We start from the raw sequence: 19995 nt of genomic DNA, 5'->3' as shown, positions 1-19995 counted from the left end.
CTGTCTAGAAAGGCCATCTATTTTGTCTCTCTCTCTCTCTCAAGAAAGAAATGTGTGTTGTAGAACCTGTCTATAATGGCAATCTATTTTGTCTCTCTCTCTCTCTCAGGAAAGAAATGTGTGTTGTAGAACCTGTCTAGAAAGGCCATCTATTTTGTCTCTCTCTCTCTCTCAAGAAAGAAATGTGTGTTGTAGAACCTGTCTAGAAAGGCCATCTATTTTGTCTCTCTCTCTCTCTCAAGAAAGAAATGTGTGTTGTAGAACCTGTCTATAATGGCAATCTATTTTGTCTCTCTCTCAAGAAAGAAATGTGTGTTGTAGAACCTGTCTAGAAAGGCCATCTATTTTGTCTCTCTCTCTCTCTCAAGAAAGAAATGTGTGTTGTAGAACCTGTCTAGAAAGGCCATCTATTTTGTCTCTCTCTCTCTCTCAAGAAAGAAATGTGTGTTGTAGAACCTGTCTATAATGGCAATCTATTTTGTCTCTCTCAAGAAAGAAATGTGTGTTGTAGAACCTGTCTATAGCGGCCATCTATTTTGTCTCTCTAAAGAAAGAAATGTGTGTATTGTAGAACCTGTCTAGAAAGGCAATCTAACTACAATGCCCATTCCTCTGTTTCCCTCGGAGGGGCTTAATAGACTTAATAGTCTGAATGTATTTGATTTCTCTATCTCTTTATAAAATACTTTTTAAATTTGAGACTGATAGAAGAATGTTTTTCCCCACATTGGGATAAATTTCCCATATTAAGGCTCATGCATGTACATGTATGTTGTGTATGTATGTGTATGTGTGTGTGGGGGGGGGGGGTTGCTGTGTGTAATAAAATGTATGACAAGGAGGGATGAAAAGGGTAGCATTACAGGTCCTATTTGTATTAATTTTTATAAGTGTGTAATGATATTACGAAATATGTGCACAGAGTTGTCAGATTATTTTTTACTTAATGTTGGTATCATGGTCCCATATATATGCTGATCTATGTAGATTCTTTCTTAAAGGCACACAGTAAAAAAGAATTTAAAGCAATCTTTGCTCAGAATCTCAGTAAAGCTTCAATTTTATTAGTTTTCTGCTTTTTTAATATCCTTTTATAATAATTTTAATGATCCTTCGTTAGTTTCAAAAACTCTGGCCTACGATATATATACTGCATTAACCTTTTTAATATCTTTCAAATTATCAACGATCTTCTTCATCTTATTTTGTACGGAACCTCTTTTTTCACAAGCTTTACTTTTTTATTAGGTTTCATCATATTTTACTATCAAATAAATATATCTATATTCTTGGAAAAGCTGTTAAATCAATAACTAAATTTGTAAAAATGTATGTAGTTTCTTTTGTGTAATTATAATTTACAAAGATTTTTTTTATATAGTAATATTTGTATCATACTCATGTGAAATATGGAAACAAACTGAAACTGAATATTCCAGGACCTTTCTTACACCAGCATTAGAAATACAACAATACTGTACATGTAGATTCATACCCCTTGTTAAAGGTAATACAAAGTTTTGGTATGGGGTCATGAATTTGGTTCAAATTAACATATTGGAAGCATATGCGTTCCTACAATATTCATTGATCGTTGTCGCGGTTGAAATCAAGTCTAAAGTTATGAAATTATAAATAATAAACTCTTTGTGTTGTATAGCTCCCTCTCAAGGACAAGATATTAATCAAGCTATAAAACAATATTTCTTGACTAAAATCCACCGATTAGTTGTTCCCGATCGGAAATTATATATCACAACTACATATTCTGAGATTTTCATGGTCGCAGCTACCATTTTACGGCCGTAGGCGCTATTTGAAATTCATCAAAATTTACCAGGAGCACCGGTAAATGTTTATATTCAATTTTTCTCGAAAGCAGAAGAAGTTTAGGGGCTAAGTTTTCAAGTGCTTATAATACATCCACAGGGGCATCCAAATATATCAAAATTGTAAAGAATCACTATCCACCCAATTTTCAAAATTTCCCAAAACTTTATATTACCTTTAATATGACTTTTTTTTTCTTTTCATAAATCAAGAACGAAAGGTGAAGTGGTGGAATAAGGGCGTTCGTTGAATACTTTTAGATGTAAGCTTTATTATGTTGCATTATCAAGAAACAGAAAACAGGCCAATCAATTTTTCCACATCCTTATAAAATTATGAAATGTTTGTAAGAGTATGAATATTTAATTCGTTAACTGTATGTACAAGACAAAGTAAGAAGTTTGGTAGTGAAAAACGGTAATGCACAATTGTAAGGAATGTAGAACTTCAATTTTGTCTTCTATTACACTTGACTCCATAAAACGTGCATTTGAAGCTATATTATCAATCAGTAAAATCATTTGACCCCAATTCCCCAAGACAGTCAGGGAATGTGTTGATGTCTATTGATAGAGATGTCATTTTTGGAGGGAAGATATCATTCACAGCTTTGATCGATTATAAGCAATTTAATTCATTCAAAACCTAGAAACATGTTGAAAGAGCTACAAATAACTAAACTAACTATTATTCACTACCAACTACAAAAATTCCAAAAGGGCTTAATCCTTTTAAGGGCACTTTGGTATTGTGATCGTTTGAGGGAAGAGGCACTATTAAAGATCATGCTTTTTGTTAATGTAATGATGCCTACACAACTAGGATAAACGTACTGAACTACATTCCTCAGAGAAAAGTTAAAAATAATAATTATTTATTTAATTACTTAATTCGATATTTGTAATTGCATGAGCATTTCTTAAACATATAAAGAAAGCAATTTAAAAAAAGACAAAAATGTTAAAATCCAATCTGCAAGGTATTTGATATTGCTCTTATTCTTGCCATTACAAAACACTGCACACATTTGTCCATGTGTTTTTGCCACTCTTTCATAACTCTCAACAATCCATTATTTGACAAGGTTTCTGACAGCCCTTTTCAAATTCAAAATGTCAGATGCATATTTTGTTGATTCTCAAGCAGTATTGTGTCACTCCCTAGGATAAGTGTGGGGGATCATGGAGTGAGCCACGCAAAGCTATAATTTAAACCCCTTTTCATGAATAAATAATGTTTTCGTAGTGACACTGTAGCAAACACCTTGGCTTGAATATTCCTTACATTAAACAAGGGAGACATCAAGGTTTTGATGTACTTTTTTTATAGTCATTCATCCAGCCATTCATTCAGCCTTTCGAAGAGGATACCAAAACATTTCACAATGTGCTTTGATCATTTTCTGCGGAATGAAGATGGAAATATTGAAGGAAAAAAAAATCAAGGGGAAAGGGGTCAGAATGTAAAGACAGGATATACAACAAAGATTCTCAACCGGAACATGGAGTAATGGATAGAAATCATTATGATATACACAAGGCAACTTAAAATATGAAGAAACAAAATAGAAACAACAAAAAGAAAGATAAATAAAACAAATCTAGTAAGAAAGTTTAAGAGAACAAATAAATTGAACATATTCATCTGTACAAGACTTTATACAACCAAGGTAAAACTCTACTCTAAAGGACCAGTCCCACATTATCAATTCTAACTATTTTAGACGGTCAAATCGGTCTGCAGTTCATGTTTATCTGATTGGATCTTAGAAAGTTGGTACAGAAGACTTAAAGCATTGTTGAGCAACAAGAGGGGCAATCGGTCATTCTTTGTTGCTGCCCTACATGCCTGGAAAGCTCTTCCCAAGGAAATGAGTTCAAGTTCATCAGCCAGAAACTTTTAAAAAACTGGAAAATATTGCAAAAGAAAAAGTGTACCATTAAAGGTAATACAAAGTTTTGGTATGGGGTCATGAATTTACCGGGAGCACCGGTAAATCTTTATATTCAATTTTTCTCGAAAACAGAAGTGTTTTAGGGGCTAAAATTTCTGGTGTTTTTAATACATCCACAGGGGGATCCAAATTTATCAAATTGGTAAAGAATCACATTCACCCATTTTTCAAAATTTTTCAAAACTTTGTAATACCTTTAATGTTATGAAAATTGTTTTAATCTTATTTTCTTGAACTATATATTTTTTTCTTAATGCTACATGTATATCTGTAGTCATAATCCTTGCTTGCTTCTTAGCTTCCTAAATTGTAATTTGTGTTACTTTGCAATGCTTGTTACCATGCTTGTATTTCATTAAGTGTGCACCAAGGGTTCCTTTTTCAAGCATGTGTGTACTATAACAGTACACAGATTTGATATCCCGCATAATCTTCACAGGACCTTGGCCCTGTTTCATAAAACTTGTTATCTATAACAACTGCTAAATTTCTATGACAAATTTGCTCTCAGCCAATCAGATGCCATGATTTCTGTAGCTTATAACAGCAGCTTGTAACTTGTGATTGATAACAAGTTTAATGAAACAGGGCGCTGTTTTACGCCTTTTTTTTTACTGGTGACATACATGTACATTATATGTGTAGGATCAGCCCCTAATTAGGCTGAAAAAACAACTTCATGGAGGCTGTTCACACCGACAGAGATAGCGCGCGCTAGACCGCGCTATCTCTGCGATGTGGAAGGTACAACGTCGTTTCGGTCCGCCCAACAGCGAGCCACGGCGAGCCAAAACGGCGTGCCACTGGAGCACCTCTTGGGGGTGGTCCACGAGAGAGAGCGCGGTCTAGCGCGCTAGAAAAAAGGGGGTGCTACGATAGATCTCATTGCGGTGTGAACAGCCTCATGGATAGTTGGATACCATTATTTTACACATATTTAATCTTTGTTTTCTTCATCCTTTTATCATGAAGGAAAGGAGATTCATTGGATTTCTTTCCGGTATTTATGCAATCCAACGTTCCTCCTAAGAAAATTTGTATAAAGTTGTGAATCCAGCAAAGCGACAATAATATGGACAAGGTAACATAACCTCTGGCGGACGTTACTCGTCAACTTCTGTCACATTACCTGGCATCATCAGGGAAGCGCAAAGAAAAAGGAAAGATAGAGAAAGAGAGAGGGGGGGATTGAAGGACCTCTTACATCTTTCTGGAGAAGCTGAGATCAAGGTTGTTTTGATCTCTAAGGTGCATCTCACCCTAAATTTGTTCCACCTTAGCGGGTTTTTAAAAGTAATACAAAGTTTTGGTACAGGGTCATGATTTTGGTTCAAATGAACATATTGGAAGCATATGCGATCACATTATATTCAGTGATCATTGTCGCGGTTGAAATGGAGTCTAAAGTGATGAAATTGTAAATAAAAAACTCTTTATGTTGTATAGCTCCCTCTTAAGGTCAAGATATTAATTTTGCTATAAAACAATGTTTCTTGACTAAAACTGACCGATTGGCTATTCCCGTTTGGAAATTATATATCACAACTACATATTCTGAAATTTTCATGGTCGCAGCTACCATTGTATGGCCGTAGGCCCTATTTGAAATTTATTAGAATTTACCGGGAGCACCGGTTAATTTTTATATTCAATTTTTCTGGAAAGCAGAAGAGTTTTTTTCTAGTGCTTATAATACATACACAGGGACGTCCAAATATATAAAATTTGTAAACAATCACTATCGAGCCAATTTTCAGAATTTCCCAAAACATTGGCAGAAATTAATTTTTTTTTGGCAAAGGCCTACACTAACCACGATCCTAGTATAGAGACTTTCAAGAAATCAATGTTGAGCCATTTCAGCCTTGTCCAGTACCTTTTGAAATTGTGCAAAACTTACAGTAGCATAATCCATTTTTAAAGTTGAATTTCAGAAATATTGATGATTTCTAAGAAAAAACATTGTCATATTGGGAATCTCCTTCTAAAACTCTTCTACATGTCTTTTTTTCTCAATTTTAATACTGTTTTATTGTAGTGGCCCTTTAACGGTATCGTAGACCTGAAAGACTCAGAAAGTAACCCCTATCAGAATAAAACCAGTCAGTCTTTTTAATATACAGAAGCAAAGTTATGTAGTGCAGTTGACATTCATTTACACATTTTGAGAGAAAAAATATGGTTTACTGCCTCTTATCTGAACGAGCCTTAAAGGGATTGGGTAACTTTGTCTCAGATTCTGAAACAAAATCCTGGATTTAGCTCATGCTGCAATGATAATTATAAACCTTTAGCTCAGTCAGGAACCCATGACTTTTACAAGCCAATCGCCTGTCCGATTATCAAGATATTTTTGATTGGAAATTGAAATCAAATTTTGCGTTTTCCTAACAGTTTTCATAACACCACAGTCTATTGAGGAAACGAGTATGGTAAAACCGGTCACTCAAATTTTTTTACTTTTTTGAGGCACTTCAGGATCATTTTTTTAGGGCTTCAATATTACACCATATCACAGACACTGATAACACGTAGGGCCATGCATCTCAGATTTAACATTGTTAAGCGATGCCTTTAAGAAAACTTGTCATTTTTTTTCTTCAAGCTTCAGGAAACTCATGGTGCATTTTAGGATTTAGACAGAACAGCAACTAACCATGAAAGAAAAGGAAGAGAAATGGGTATCAAGAAAAAGAAACTTCCCTGGATCTCCAGTAACCGCAAGAAAAATTGCAATATCCTTTTGAAGTGTTTCACAGAAACAACTTCAAGCAAGATTCTCCAATTGTCATTTTGGGATGTTTTTTTCTTCTTCTAAGTCTCACTATCTTGTTCAAAACACCGTCAATACACGACAAAGCAAGAACAACAACCAAAAACTCTGCATTTTGAAGACGAGATAGAAAGAAAGAGAGTGCGACCAGGCATTGTAGACGTACCAGGGTACTGCTCAATTTATTGTGAGCTAGGCGAAAAAATGGCTCTAGGGGGGAATGTATAATGTATGATGGGTTTTAAAAACCGGATGCAAAGTGGAAGGAATTACATGGGTAATCTGACTTGTTTTTCCTCTCCTTGGGCACGCATCCACATGTTTTTCTTGACAGTTATGAGACCTGGTAGTTGACGCTTCTTAAAATTCAGAAAAATGCAATTGTTCCCTCTCTCTCTCTCTCTCTCCACGAGGACGGGAGCGTGAGCAGAATTGTGCTAGAAATCTTTCACCATTGATCTCTTTCTATTGGCATACTATGGATCTGTGAACTGTTACAACTTCTTACTAAATTTTGAACGACTCAATTCACCTAGCTAATTAGTTCTCGATCTAGCTAAAGCATTTATTTTGGATCCATCTCTGCCCTTTTTTAATAGTCAAGATACATCAAGTTTAGGGTATTAGGAAAGTCATGATACTTTACATTGTACGCCAAGTCTATTAGAGCAAAGTTAGTTTAACTTTGATATTCAGTTTGAGTTACCCCCGGTATTATAAAAGCTGAGAAATTTTGAATTGTGAATACTGCTTGAATCTTCAAATTCTTGATATTTGAGATCTTCTAAACACTTGTTATCTCTATCTAATTCAATGTTTTTATCAGTCTCCCCATCTACCTCACCCTTTCTCTCTGTGTCTGTCTGTCTCTGTCTCTGTCTCTCTCTCTATCTCTCTCTGTCTCTTCCTTTCTCTCTCTCTCTCTATGTCTGTCTGTCTGTCTGTCTGTCTGTGTCTGTCTGTCTGTGTCTGTCTCTGTCTCTCTCACTCTCTATCAACAGCAACCCTAACATCTGATGTGACATACAAGCAAGCAGCCCTGACATAATGTATTAGCAATATTTCCATTTACATTTCCATTTCTATTTCCTTGAAAGGTTCTTGAAATGCCGTCAATTCATGGGCAAAAGGCTCATGTTGCATTGGGGTGGACAGGGGTGGAATTGCAACAACTGTATTATATTACTTTAGGCCTGTCCTCATCAGCTCGAGTTTGCCAAATGACCCGCTACTTTAACTATCCCGATCGCAAATTATCCAGCTAATTTGCATCTTCATCAGCCCGCAGTTGCAATTAGCGGGATATTTGGTCTAGAAAATATCCTGAGATATCTTGGTCTTGTTTCCAAAATATCCTGCTATTTGGGAAATAGCAGGCTAATTTGAGAAGTGTTTATTTGTCCATTTTTTGTTTTCTTTATTATTTTTGTGCTTCATCAAACTGACGATAATGATGATGGTGATGATGATGATGATGATGATGATAATGATGATGGCTTCTTGTATAGTGCCAGTATCTGCCTCTGCTGGGCACTCATTTTGGTTAATTGCTACAGAATGTCTCACAAATTCAACGTTCTTAGTCAGTTTGTCAAACTGTGATTAATTTCTATGAGTCTTTATAAGCATTGTAATTCTTGATGGTGATGCCATAGCTGGGTAGATGACATGCGCCGAGACATAGCGGAGAGGAGTTCTATATACCACTTACCTCTTTTGTTCTCAGAGAGGGGTAGACTGGCCCCCTGTAGGAGGCCACATACAGGATCATCTTCAGCCAAGGTGTGTAGAATATCCCCCTGCCTCTGATCCAGACATACCCTAAGAAAAAAAATCAAATGAATGCTTAATTTCCTTATCTTCCTATACTCATTACTCAGCCCCTAATCCCTATACATTTGCATTTTCTAACAAAATCGTTTTGCACATGTTATTTAGCTATGATCTTATGAACATTCAGTAAAATTTTTGTTGGATTCTGTGAGAATTTATTTTCTTTTAACTTCTATTAACAGAACTCCACTTAATCTTTAACTCAAATAATTGTTTATATCAAGCTTTACTGAATATCTTTTGCCATCTTTATTTCTCCACCATAAACATTTCTATAGAAATGGTTTGGCAATCACACCAATGATAAATTGAAATTACCAGATTACCTTGAAATGCATATAAACAGAAATAAAGAAGCTCTGGAGGTTAAGCGTATAGCTACTTACCCCGTAATACCCGTCTTGGGAACATTATGACAGGCCCCCGCTAGTCCATCTATGCTTGCCAGAAGCCCTGTTCTGTTGCTCAATAAGTATAGGATTAGGTCCGTCTGGAAAATAAGAACATGAAATGTACACATGTACTTAATAAAGTCATTTTGAAAAGCACCTGCTAGTTTCATAAGGCCCGTCTTCATCAGACTGAAGTTGCAAAATAACCCGCTATTTTAACTAGCCCGATCTCAAATTAGTCAGCTAATTTGAGTCTTCATTAGCCTGCAGTTGCAATAAGCGGGCTATTTGGTCGAGAAAATATCCAGAGAAATTTTGGTCTTGTTTCCTGAATAGCCTTCTATTTGGGAAATAGCAGGCTAATTTGCGCCCGTACGAGCTACTTTGTGATGAGCATGTCGAGCTTTGGGAAAATATCCCGAGCTGAAAAAAAGCGGGTCATTTTGCAACTTCGGTCTGATGATAGGCTATATACCATCTGCTTGGAGCCAGAAGGATGTTAACTCATCTCCTCTGAACACGAGATATATAATTGTCTGAAGGCTTGTCCTGCTATAATGTAACATAACGTCTGTTCAGCGCCAGAAGTGCATTAAATTTGTGTTCAAAGGGAAATCCAACCTTAAGAGCAAATGACTCTAAAAGACAGCTGAAAAATCAGAGAAGCAGACTGGCAAAAGTTTGAACAAAATCTGACAAAAAAATTAGAAGTTGTGAATTTTTGAAAGTTGTGATTGCTCTATGTACGGGAGCTTCAAACTGTGAGAATTGGTAATGTCACTGTGATGTAGTGCCAGACAAATATCTATGTAGATATTGAAATTCATCTTAACATAACCACTAAAACAAACCTCTTTTCTTTTAGATTGAATTGCTAAGTTGATTTTTTCTATTTATAGGGGTAGGGGGAGTATTCAGGAATCTATTGCAAACTATTGAATCACTGACATTACCGACATAGTTTGAAAACAAATACTTAGTATACCTCCAAAAGAAGGTATATGTAGTATTTAGATCAAGTAAGCAATGAATAATTATCAACAGGGTTTTAAAATTTCATAAAACAGAATGACCATTCTTAACAATCCTTGCTCTCTCTTTTCCTTTCAAAGCTCTCAATTTCATTTCATATCCACTTCAAGATATCTTTGTTTACAGTGCATTGATGAACTTAATCCCTTTCTAAATAATAACACAGAAATAGTAATGTTTCATATTAAAATTTAAAATGGTGGTGGTTTAAGAACTCTCTCTATACATTTATAACAATGCGATGGCTAGGTTCTTTTGTAGATACATCCTAAAAGATATTGCACTTTGCTCTGCCTGCGCATTAATAATAAAACAGAAAAAGTAATGTTTAAAAAATTAAGATTAAAACTAGTGGTGGTTTTAAAAAAAAACTCTTGATAAACATATATACAAATAAGATAGCTAGGTTCTTTTGTAGATACATCCTAAAAGATATTGCATTTTGTTCTTCTGCCTGCGCATTCAAGATGGGTTTTCAAAGACAGTCTCCCATTTATCCCGTAATTCAAACCTTCATTGCTATGCATGTACATGGTTGCCAAGAGAATACTCTCGACCCGCCACTTGTTAAAAGCTTCACAAACCCAAGTCTCCCTTGAAAGCATACAAGACGATAATACCCATTTCCATTTAAATGCAAAAATCCACAGCGCGCCAACCTGGGCATGCAGGGAAAGAAAAAAATTGAAGACAAATTCTTATTCCTTTCAATAATATGGATCAATTTGGTTGCCACGGCGACCTGAGTGCGACAAAAAACGGTGTGGTTGTCTTGAAATTCATAACGCCCCTTCAATAGCGCACAGGGAGGATAGGGGATCCGCCATCAAGTGTGCTTAAATTTGCACTTGATGGTATGCATTAGGACTCCATAGAGAATAATATCACCAAGGTTGTTGAAAAGGGAATCTCATGTGCATAGAGAGCACTTATACAGCTGTATACATTTAAGAGGGAAAATGGGGACTAGGGTGAAAGATCATGTGCTTGTTGTCTTTTGCCTTCCTTTGAAGTGCATACTTGCAGTCTTTCGTATTTATGGGAAGCGAATGTGCATCTTTTATGCCACATCTATGAAGTTCCTAAAACATTCCCAGAACACTCTAATATTTTCTCTTTGTCTTTTATTAAAGCAAGATCCACTGATAAAAAGAAATGCATTTTGGTGATAAAAGTTTGTCTTATATTAAAGCAAGATCCACTGATAAAAAGTAATGCATTTTGATGATAAAAATTGTTTTTAAAAAGGGATCCAATAATGAAATTCCTTGAATTTTGGATACACAGCTCCTAAAATGCCTAGCAATTCCAATTTTAGTTTTGCTTTTCTTTAGGATCCATTTAATTCATTAATCAATATGGAGATAATTGTTTTAAGACATACAATTTATTGTGAAGGTTCTCTTCTTTTTCATTAATCTCAAAATATCAGAAAAATGTAAGTTACTGCCAGGCCCTAGGATAACAGGATGCTTTACACCTCCTACTGGTAAATTCTGAAATTCAAATCAGAAATTCATTAATAAACTTGTGATTTTACTGATGAAACACAATTTACAATTTTCTGTAAAAAAAAACAAATAAACAAACAAAACTATTTGCCATGGTTCGTTTAACCTGGTTACTTGCATCTACAGGCCTACAATGTTTTCTCACGCATCATCATCATTATCCTTATATTTTACAGACACTTTCAAATATTTGTCCATTCTGCTTAATAAATTTGTTCATCCATTTCATAAGGTTTGTTTTGGGCTGTCATATTTTCAAGAAATTTGCTTACAATGGCAGATATGATAATTTGACAATTTATCCTTTTTTATGTATATTTGCTTATTCATGTGGGTTGTGGGAAGAGGTGAAAAATAATTTGTGAGCGTTATCATTGTTATTATCCATATGTGGAAGAACCAGTGAAAAAAAATACACGGGGGCTCAGGGCGAATTAGCCCCCGAAATGCCTAAAAGAGCCCCCGAAAATCAGAAAAGAGCCCCTGTAAATTTGCATAGAGTTCAATGCAAAACAAATTTTAGAATGTTATTTTCATGCAGGCAAGCTTGAAAAGTAGCCCCCGAAAAATAAATATTAATTTTTTCCTTGGCCGGCCCGAAGAACATCAGATACAAAATGTTCCTTGAAAAGCATGGCTCTTCAAACGCCTTAATATTATAAATATGGCACTAAACACTAATACTTACAGTATATGCTAGATGATCAACCTTTTCTGATCGATTCCACACTGTTACTGTTTTCTTTCACAATGCAATCGCATGACCAGAACTCAACTTTTTCTTTAAATGTCAGACAATACTTTTTAGTATTTTTTGTTTGTTATGTTACCAAATCAAGTGCAAAATGATGTTTTAAAGAGACTTGCATTTTAGTATCAACAAAGCATGGATATGCATTTTCTCCTTGCAATCCTCTCCAAATCCTACAGTTTTTAATGTTTTCCTTAGAAAGGCCATCTGGAGAAACACTATTTTGTGGTTTGTAAATGTCCACTTCATTACATACATATACTGAGCACAAACATATGAATAAAAACATCATCTCATAGCAACGTGAATCGTGTTTAATACAGATGGTTTGGGGGATTCAATGAGCATTCATGTGAATATAATAATGTAGAAACCACCACTACCCACGCTAATCTTTCGATTGTCAGGTGACAGGCAAAAGGGCAGTATAAGTCTATGTCGAAGTTTAGGTTTTAATGCCCTTCTTGCTCCTCACACATAGGATATGCTTTCTCTACTAGTAAACACTCTGAAAACATTGACATCACCTCAGTATGAGCTATCACGCTGTATTAGTTTGCAATATTTACTTCTTTTCAGGTATATTCTATCTCTCTTCTTTTAACAGCACATTGTAGTTGTAGAGGTATTCAATCTCGTATGTGAGATCCCTCGGACAAGAAAAGTCTTGAGATTTTATTGAAGTATTTGAGTTAATTTATATAGGAAAAAGCCTTTAGTGTATGCTTCTAGACTTGCCCACTTCAGTCATCCTTGTCTTTATCTTTCAAAGAGATTATATACCGATTTGCTTAACTTTGTTCTGTCCACATCTACCATAGATTATAATGCTACCATCCAAACTCTTTTTTTTTTAAATAGCAATATTTCAGTTGGAACTTCTTCTTCTCTTTACCTTTTTCCTTTTTCTTCTCACTTTCCTTCCTTTCTACCTCTTTTCCACTTTTTCCTCTCCTTCCCTCCTCTCTTTTTTTCCTCTCTCTCTCTCTCTCTCTCTCTCTCTCTCTCTTTCTCTCTCTCTCCATCTCTTCACTTCCCCCTCCTTACCTTTTCTCTTTATCTTCTCATTCTCTTCTTACTCTCCCTCCCTTCTCCTTTTCTTCCTTTCTTGTTCTCCTTCTCTTTTTCCTTTACTTTCCATCTCCCTCTCCTTCACTTCTCTCCTTTCTTTCCTCTCCCCATTTCTCTCTCTTCACTTCTCCTCCTTTCCTGTTCTCTTTTCCCTCTCCTTCTCTTTTTACTTTCCCTCCCTTTCTTTCCTTCTTGGTCTTCTTCTTTTTCTTTTACTTTCTATCTCCCTCTTCTTCTCTTCTCCTTTTTCTTCCCTTATCATTCTCCTTCTCTTTTCCCTTTTCTTTCCATCTCCTGCTCCTTCTCTCCTCCCTGTCCTTCTCTTCTCCCTCTCCTTCTCTTCTCACTCTCATAATACCCTTTTCCTCTGTATTCCATCTCTTAAACTCTGGGTTTAAAAAAAAAAAATCATAATTTGTAATCATTGAATTCCCTTTAGAAGGAGACTGTCCATCCATTTCATATAATTAGTGGTCAGTATTCTTTTGTGGTTGATTCCAGCCCAGAGTAAATCAAATCACTACACAGACCATCTCCCAAGCAACCGGGCAGGGCCGACAACCCTACATTACTCGGCTATCAGATCCCTAGCAATTTGAATACTAATCACTATTTATCACAGCGGGGAATCTCTCTTACACATGTCGCAGAGACACAAATATTCCCTCCCAGCAGTCTGCCTTCATAATTCTATTACAATTGTACAGCCACTGTGTTTTTCATTTCTTTCTCCATGCCATGTTAAGTGGTTCGTTACACCTCAGTTATTTCTAAAGTTTAAATAATTTGTTACTAAACTTTTAAACTACATGTCGTCTGTTTGGAGCCAGAAGGGCGTTAACCTTGTGACAAAGTTGGTAAAGTAGATGTGTAGGAGTTAACACTCTTTTGGCTAAAACAAATGAATTTAGAAAGGCAATTTCACTCAATAACCCCCCCCCCCCCCCCCTCTTACTCTCTTTTTCTTCCTCTTTCTCTCTCTCTCTCTCTCTCTCTCTCTTTCTTTCTCTGTTTGTCTGTGTGTCTGTGTGTCTCCTCCTCCCCTCTCTCTCTCTCACTTTCCATATGAGAATCATGAAGTCTTTCCATACTTTCCAGTAAATTACTGAAAGACTAGCTACCTGCACAAGAAAGACTAAAACATGAAACATACCCTACATGCAGGAGTTCCCTTAGGATCAGTTTCCTCTCAAATGACTGTCTAAGCTTTCTTGCAGTTCTTTAGTATCAGGTGACATTGGAGGTTATGAAAAAAAAATGTTTTCATAACAATAGCAATGGCGGTTGTCTCTTAAGAGGGTATCTCACGGAGTGGCGAATGTAGCGAATCTGGGGTTTCGCCAGGGTTCGTAAAAGTTTTCTTAAACTGTACATATTACAAGTAGCCTCAATATAATTCTTACCACATCGGTGAAACAGCAGCCATAGGTCTCCCGTATTGCAACTTCCGCTTCAGAAAGGCTGTTTGCTGCTCCCAGAGCAAGTAGGGCCTCCTGTAGAAAAGGGATCAAAGAATAAGGACAGCCCAAATTAGAAAATTCATCATGAAATACAAAGGGGGAAGGGGCACAGAAGGGGTGCTGAAAAAGATCATCTTTTCTGTGCAGACTATACATGTTATTCTATAGAACAAAGACTCCACACCTGCTTTTTGGAAGCGGTTCTAGAGTGAACTTTGAAGAGCTTGTATGCATAAGCCCTATATAAATATTTCAAAATTCAGGGGGTCCAGACTTCGATTTTGGGCGCCCGTGTAACCTGGGCACTTGCCTGAGTCGAACCCTGATATAACATTGTAGTTTCATTTTTTTAGGAAAACATTGTACTTTCATTTTTTAGAGAAACATTGCAGTTTCACTGTTTAGAAAAACATTGTAGCTTCCTTCTTTAGACAAACTTTGCTTCCATTTGCTCATTTTCATGAGAAACAGAAGGGTAGTAACACATAAACTTTAATACAGCGTTTTTTAACCGGGATGCCGCAAGATATCTCTAGGAGTGTCACAAGAGAAATCTAGTAATATCAAAAACTTTACTTTGGAATAACGTCAATTTCATGAAAACAATATTGTAGAAACCTCTATGGATTTTCATGAAGAGATAACATCTTAAAGATGATCAAATGGGTTTCTTTCTTGCTCGCTTCCCTCACTCATAACATTTAGAAACAGGATGATTTCAGGCAGCAAAATGACTGAATACCTTCATATTTGGAGGTACCCCAATATTCTTTTATTCAACAGCCAGGTGCCAGAACATTGTCATACACACTGTAGGGGCAGCGAGGTGCCCGGGTATACCGTATCTTCTTATTTTTTTAAAATCGGAATTACAATTATACAACCCTCATTTGCTTCACTCCCTTGAAACATTTAAAAACAGGATCATTCAGGGCAACTAACTTCCTCATATTCGTGAATCAAGATGATTTAACGAATGAATTTTGTATTCATGTATTCGGCAGCAAGATGCCTGCATACATGATTTATATATTAAATATATCTACTATCTAGTGTTTTTCGATTACATTTCTTCCATATCAACATTTTCTTCTTGCCTGTAGGTATATTGAGTGCCAGAGTGATGCAAAAAGTATCTTCTGTAATAAATTTGGGATTGGAGTGAGGTGAAACTTTTTATTTCTTAAAAGGGTGCCATTACTACCAAAAAAACTAAGGTTGAAAAACATGGATTTAATATATGTCCTTCAGCCTCTTAACAGATGGTGTACATGTAAAAGCTTCAAATGATTAGCACATCAGTTCCCACTTAAGAATTCTTATAGACAAATTACCGGTAATGTTACTTCTGCAAAAATGTAGTGAACAGTCAGTGTTCCAGTAGACAGACTTCTCGTTCTGTTCCTTTTCAAAGATACATTATATACAGTGTACCATCAGGATAGCAAACACAATTAAAGGATACAGAGAGTTTTTTTATAAAGAGTTGATATAAAAAACAACTTATTTGCGATTGATCATACAGGGCCCTGATTTTACAGTGTAAGAAGCTTCAAGCGCAGTAAACCAAGTGAACATCTGGTTCACAAAGGTGGAAGATATGAGAGATGCCTGAGGAGATAATCTAATAGACCACCAATTCTCATGATCACGTTCATCTCTCAATCAAATAGGGCACTCGTATTCAGAACTTGAGGTTTTTTTTATGCTCACATTCCAATTTAGACAAATTTCTTCTCCCACTTCGTCATTTCTCTGTTTTCTTGTCTGTTATCACTGCCTCATATCTTTTCTCTTCTTTATCTCTTTCATTTTTATTCATGTATTCATCTCTCATATCTATTTTCTTTCTTCACTCTGTGGTTATCTTTTGGCTTCATCTCATTAGTCTCCCTCTTGGTATCTATTGTTTTTTGTTTGTTTTGGGGGTCTTTTTTCACTATCTTCACATATATCACTCTTTTCTCCTTTTGAAGGGTCTCGAAATCGCCTGCCTCTTGCTTTTCTCAATCTTTTGTTACTTGGCTACTGAATAATCTCATTCCCATAGGTTTTATACAGGAACTACAAAGTGCAATGGGCCAAAATTGCATCCACCCCCCCCCCCCCCTCTTCCATATCTCTCTCTCTCATCTTATTTTTCTGCTTCTCTATCTCTCTCTCTCTCCCTCTCTCCTTCTCTCTCATCCAGTTCCAACCTCCCTCCCTCCTTCTCTTTTCTTTATACATTCTTTTCTTATTTCCACATCTTCAATCCACTTGCTTCTCTCTCTCCACCCCCCCCCCCCTCCCTTCTCCCTTTGCCTCCCCCCCCCCCCCCCCCCCCCTCGCCCAGTACCAACCTCTCTTATGCACTCTCCCTCTATTTCTCTTTTCTCTACCTTCTTTCTTCTTTCCACATCTTCCATCTAGTCACTTTTCTGCTTGTTTCTCTCTCTTCCTCCCTCTCTCTCCCACTCTACTCCCCTCCCCTCCCCTCCCCTCCCCTCCCCCTCCCCCTCCCCTCCCCTCCCCCTCCCCTTACCCTCTCTTTCTTACCCAGTACCAACCTCCCTCATTCTCCCTCTATTTCTTTTTTCTCTACCCTCTTTCTTCTTTCCACATCTTCCATCTAACTACATCTCCTGTACCTATATTCCTACAGCTCATGGGTTAGCATCAGCATCCATGCACATTTGTGAATATCTGTTTGCTCTGGCGCTCCCATCACCCCTGTGATCGCATCTCACGCTGAAGCCGATGAGGCGCGAGAAATTTGGGGAGAAAAGACATCAAACAAGCAAGGCTTCATGCATCTCAGTCCTACTATCATCACAACCGGGATGTTGAAATCTACGGAAGCTCATCTCATCTCCTCTCAAAGACACTATCGCAATAAAAAATGATAACCTTTCGTACCCAACACGCCTCCTGCTTGGTCTGCACAGTAGCCTCGTTTGCGATCAAATAGACATATCATTCTACATACTGTATGTGCATGTATGTGAGGGACCAAGGAGAGAGAATTTTTTCTCAGATTTCCTTCAGATTGATACCATAACAACTTTCCTATAAGGCCTAAAAATAAAAGATGTTGTATTGCCCTTCGGGACCGACCCAAAAATCTTGAAATCTACAGTGGGCTTTAAAAAAAAAAAAAAAGTACTGTTTTTTAGAGAAAAAAAAATGTATTATAGCATTGAGAAATATCAGCCCAAGACCCATGTTTTGGCACCTAAAGGGCAATACAACATCTTTTTTGTTTAGGCCTAATGGCACATTATACCTAAGTGTACATACATTACATGCAGCTCTAACATTTAATTAATATATACATTGTACAGTTCTTTCTAAACAGGAGTTTATCAACAGTCTTTTTCAAAACTATACCCACAGTCCTTTTCAGGACCACGAAAAACCCTCAAGAAAGATTACCGAGAGCCCTTTTCAGGACTTCTCAATCCTCCCTCTCTCTCACATGGTATATAAGAGTATATCTCTCTTTCAAAGTTTTGCAATCATGAAGTTGGGCATAGATTCCCATGACAACTGAAAGTAAAAATCATTGATAATAATGATTGGGCCACCTAGGTGTAACAGTTGGGAGAATCTATCAATTTTATCATAAAATAATAAAATTCTGTTACAATTACAAAATACATTTCGTATTGATCTTTTGCATTTGGCAAATGAAATCATTCATAGGCAAAGTCAATTGGTAAACCTACATGAACATGTACTGTACATTGTGCATTGAGTTTCTTTTAGCACCCCATAGGACATAGGCCAGCAACTAATAATATTTGGGGACCCATCTGTAATTCCTTTCCAAATCCAATGGTAGAAAAAAATATTCTTCCAGTAAACATATACAAAGAGCATTTTTTTCTGTACAAAATTCATATAAATGCTATACTCAAAATGATATGAATTGCTCAGGAGACAAAAACATTGATTTCTTTTCAATTCATTTTCGATACAAGGTGAAAACAATTTGTTCCATCCTGAAAGCCAGGCTACTAACCATACAATCCATGAGATAATGTCACGTCTCGGAATGTAATGTACACGTGCACTTCATCACCCGAGCATCTCTCAAGAAATCTTAAAAGAAAGACAGTGTCACATGATCCGAGAAGAGAGGCATCCCCACCAGTCACCTGATCTTATCCAAATGTGTGCTTCTCGCAATGTAACGTTTGTCTTGAGGTGGATACTGTACCGACTTCAAAATGTAATGTGCTAGGGTAGAGGTTTAATAAACAATGGTTCAAGCTTATGCAGTTATTATGATAGCATACTGTACATGCAGATATTAGTTTACAGAATATGACATAACTTTAATTTGAAAGACAAATCAAATTATACGTGTCAATTCCAAGATGTAACTTTTTCTGCAGCAATTGATACTTTGTTTTTCTCCCTTATTCTATACTACTCGGTGACATGTACAAACATGCATTACTTGTTTTTAAGTGCCATTGATATACACAAGTAATCTTCTATTTTTCTTTGGTAATATCTTTGGTTGTTATAAAATGATTTTTTTATTATCCATCTCAAAATAAAAATTAAAATAAGTACCAGTAACTTTTTCTTCATTGACCAATGACTTCAATACATCAACTTTGTATGCTGCTTGTAAGTGTCGGCTTGCATGGTGATGTCCTTTTCAGGACTACACATCCTCAAGAATTACAGAGAGTCCTTTTCAGTACTCCTCAATCCTCTCTCTCTCTCTCTCACATGGTGCACCCGCAAGCCTACTGTATATCAACTTTGTAATAATTTATAACTTTCTTATTTTAAATTGGTTTTGCTCAAATTTTCACTGACCTGTTTCTCTCATTTTTCTGCTTCTATGAAAACCAACTGAATATCAGGGTGGACTTCCCCCTTTAAGCTGCAATATCAATTATGTACCTACAGTGTATATGTCACAATATACACTTGAACATGTTTATCCTAGGCCAATATTAACTTTTAATTGTGTGATAAATCTCGATCATGTTCTATCATTCTGCTGGTATGTACATCATGTAAGAGAGCATAAGAGTTCTATTAATTGTGTGCATCTAACAACTGATGACATACATGTATGTATTTCAACTAGGTTAACTACATAAATGTATACATGTAGAGGTGATGTGGTCTAGTAGTGGATAAGTCACTGGAGTTTGCACCACACAACAAGGTACGGGTTCACATTCCTGCCACAGCACAAACTTCCTTTGGAAAGACATTAATCTACATCCCCATAATTTGACCTAGGTGATGTAAATGGGAACGTGGCAGGAATTAATTCTTTGAAATGCTAGAGCGCCATGATGGCGGTCATGCTAAAGACAGGGTATATATAACTCCAGGAGGGTGGTTCACAAAGATCCTAAGTTGAACTTATCTATATTA

At 36.4% G+C, this 19995-nt stretch overlaps 1 protein-coding gene across 2 annotated transcripts in view; it reads right to left on the bottom strand.

The window, feature by feature from the left end:
• Window positions 1-19995, bottom strand: part of LOC105436685 — a 53040-nt gene that overhangs the window by 15267 nt on the left and 17778 nt on the right. For both annotated transcript variants that reach the window (XM_030980926.1, XM_030980925.1), the window contains 3 exons: window positions 14551-14640; window positions 8777-8880; window positions 8269-8378 (listed from right to left, as the gene is read on the bottom strand). In XM_030980926.1, the coding sequence (XP_030836786.1) occupies window positions 8269-8378; window positions 8777-8880; window positions 14551-14640 (304 nt within the window). The remainder of the gene's footprint in view (window positions 1-8268; window positions 8379-8776; window positions 8881-14550; window positions 14641-19995) is intronic.

This window comes from Strongylocentrotus purpuratus, unplaced genomic scaffold (genome assembly GCF_000002235.5).
Source record: "Strongylocentrotus purpuratus isolate Spur 01 unplaced genomic scaffold, Spur_5.0 spur5_scaffold_11, whole genome shotgun sequence".
In the NCBI taxonomy this organism is placed as follows: Eukaryota; Metazoa; Echinodermata; class Echinoidea; order Camarodonta; family Strongylocentrotidae; genus Strongylocentrotus; species Strongylocentrotus purpuratus.
The sequence above is the reverse complement of the archived record's forward strand: the minus strand, read 5'-3'. Positions and strand labels throughout refer to the sequence as shown.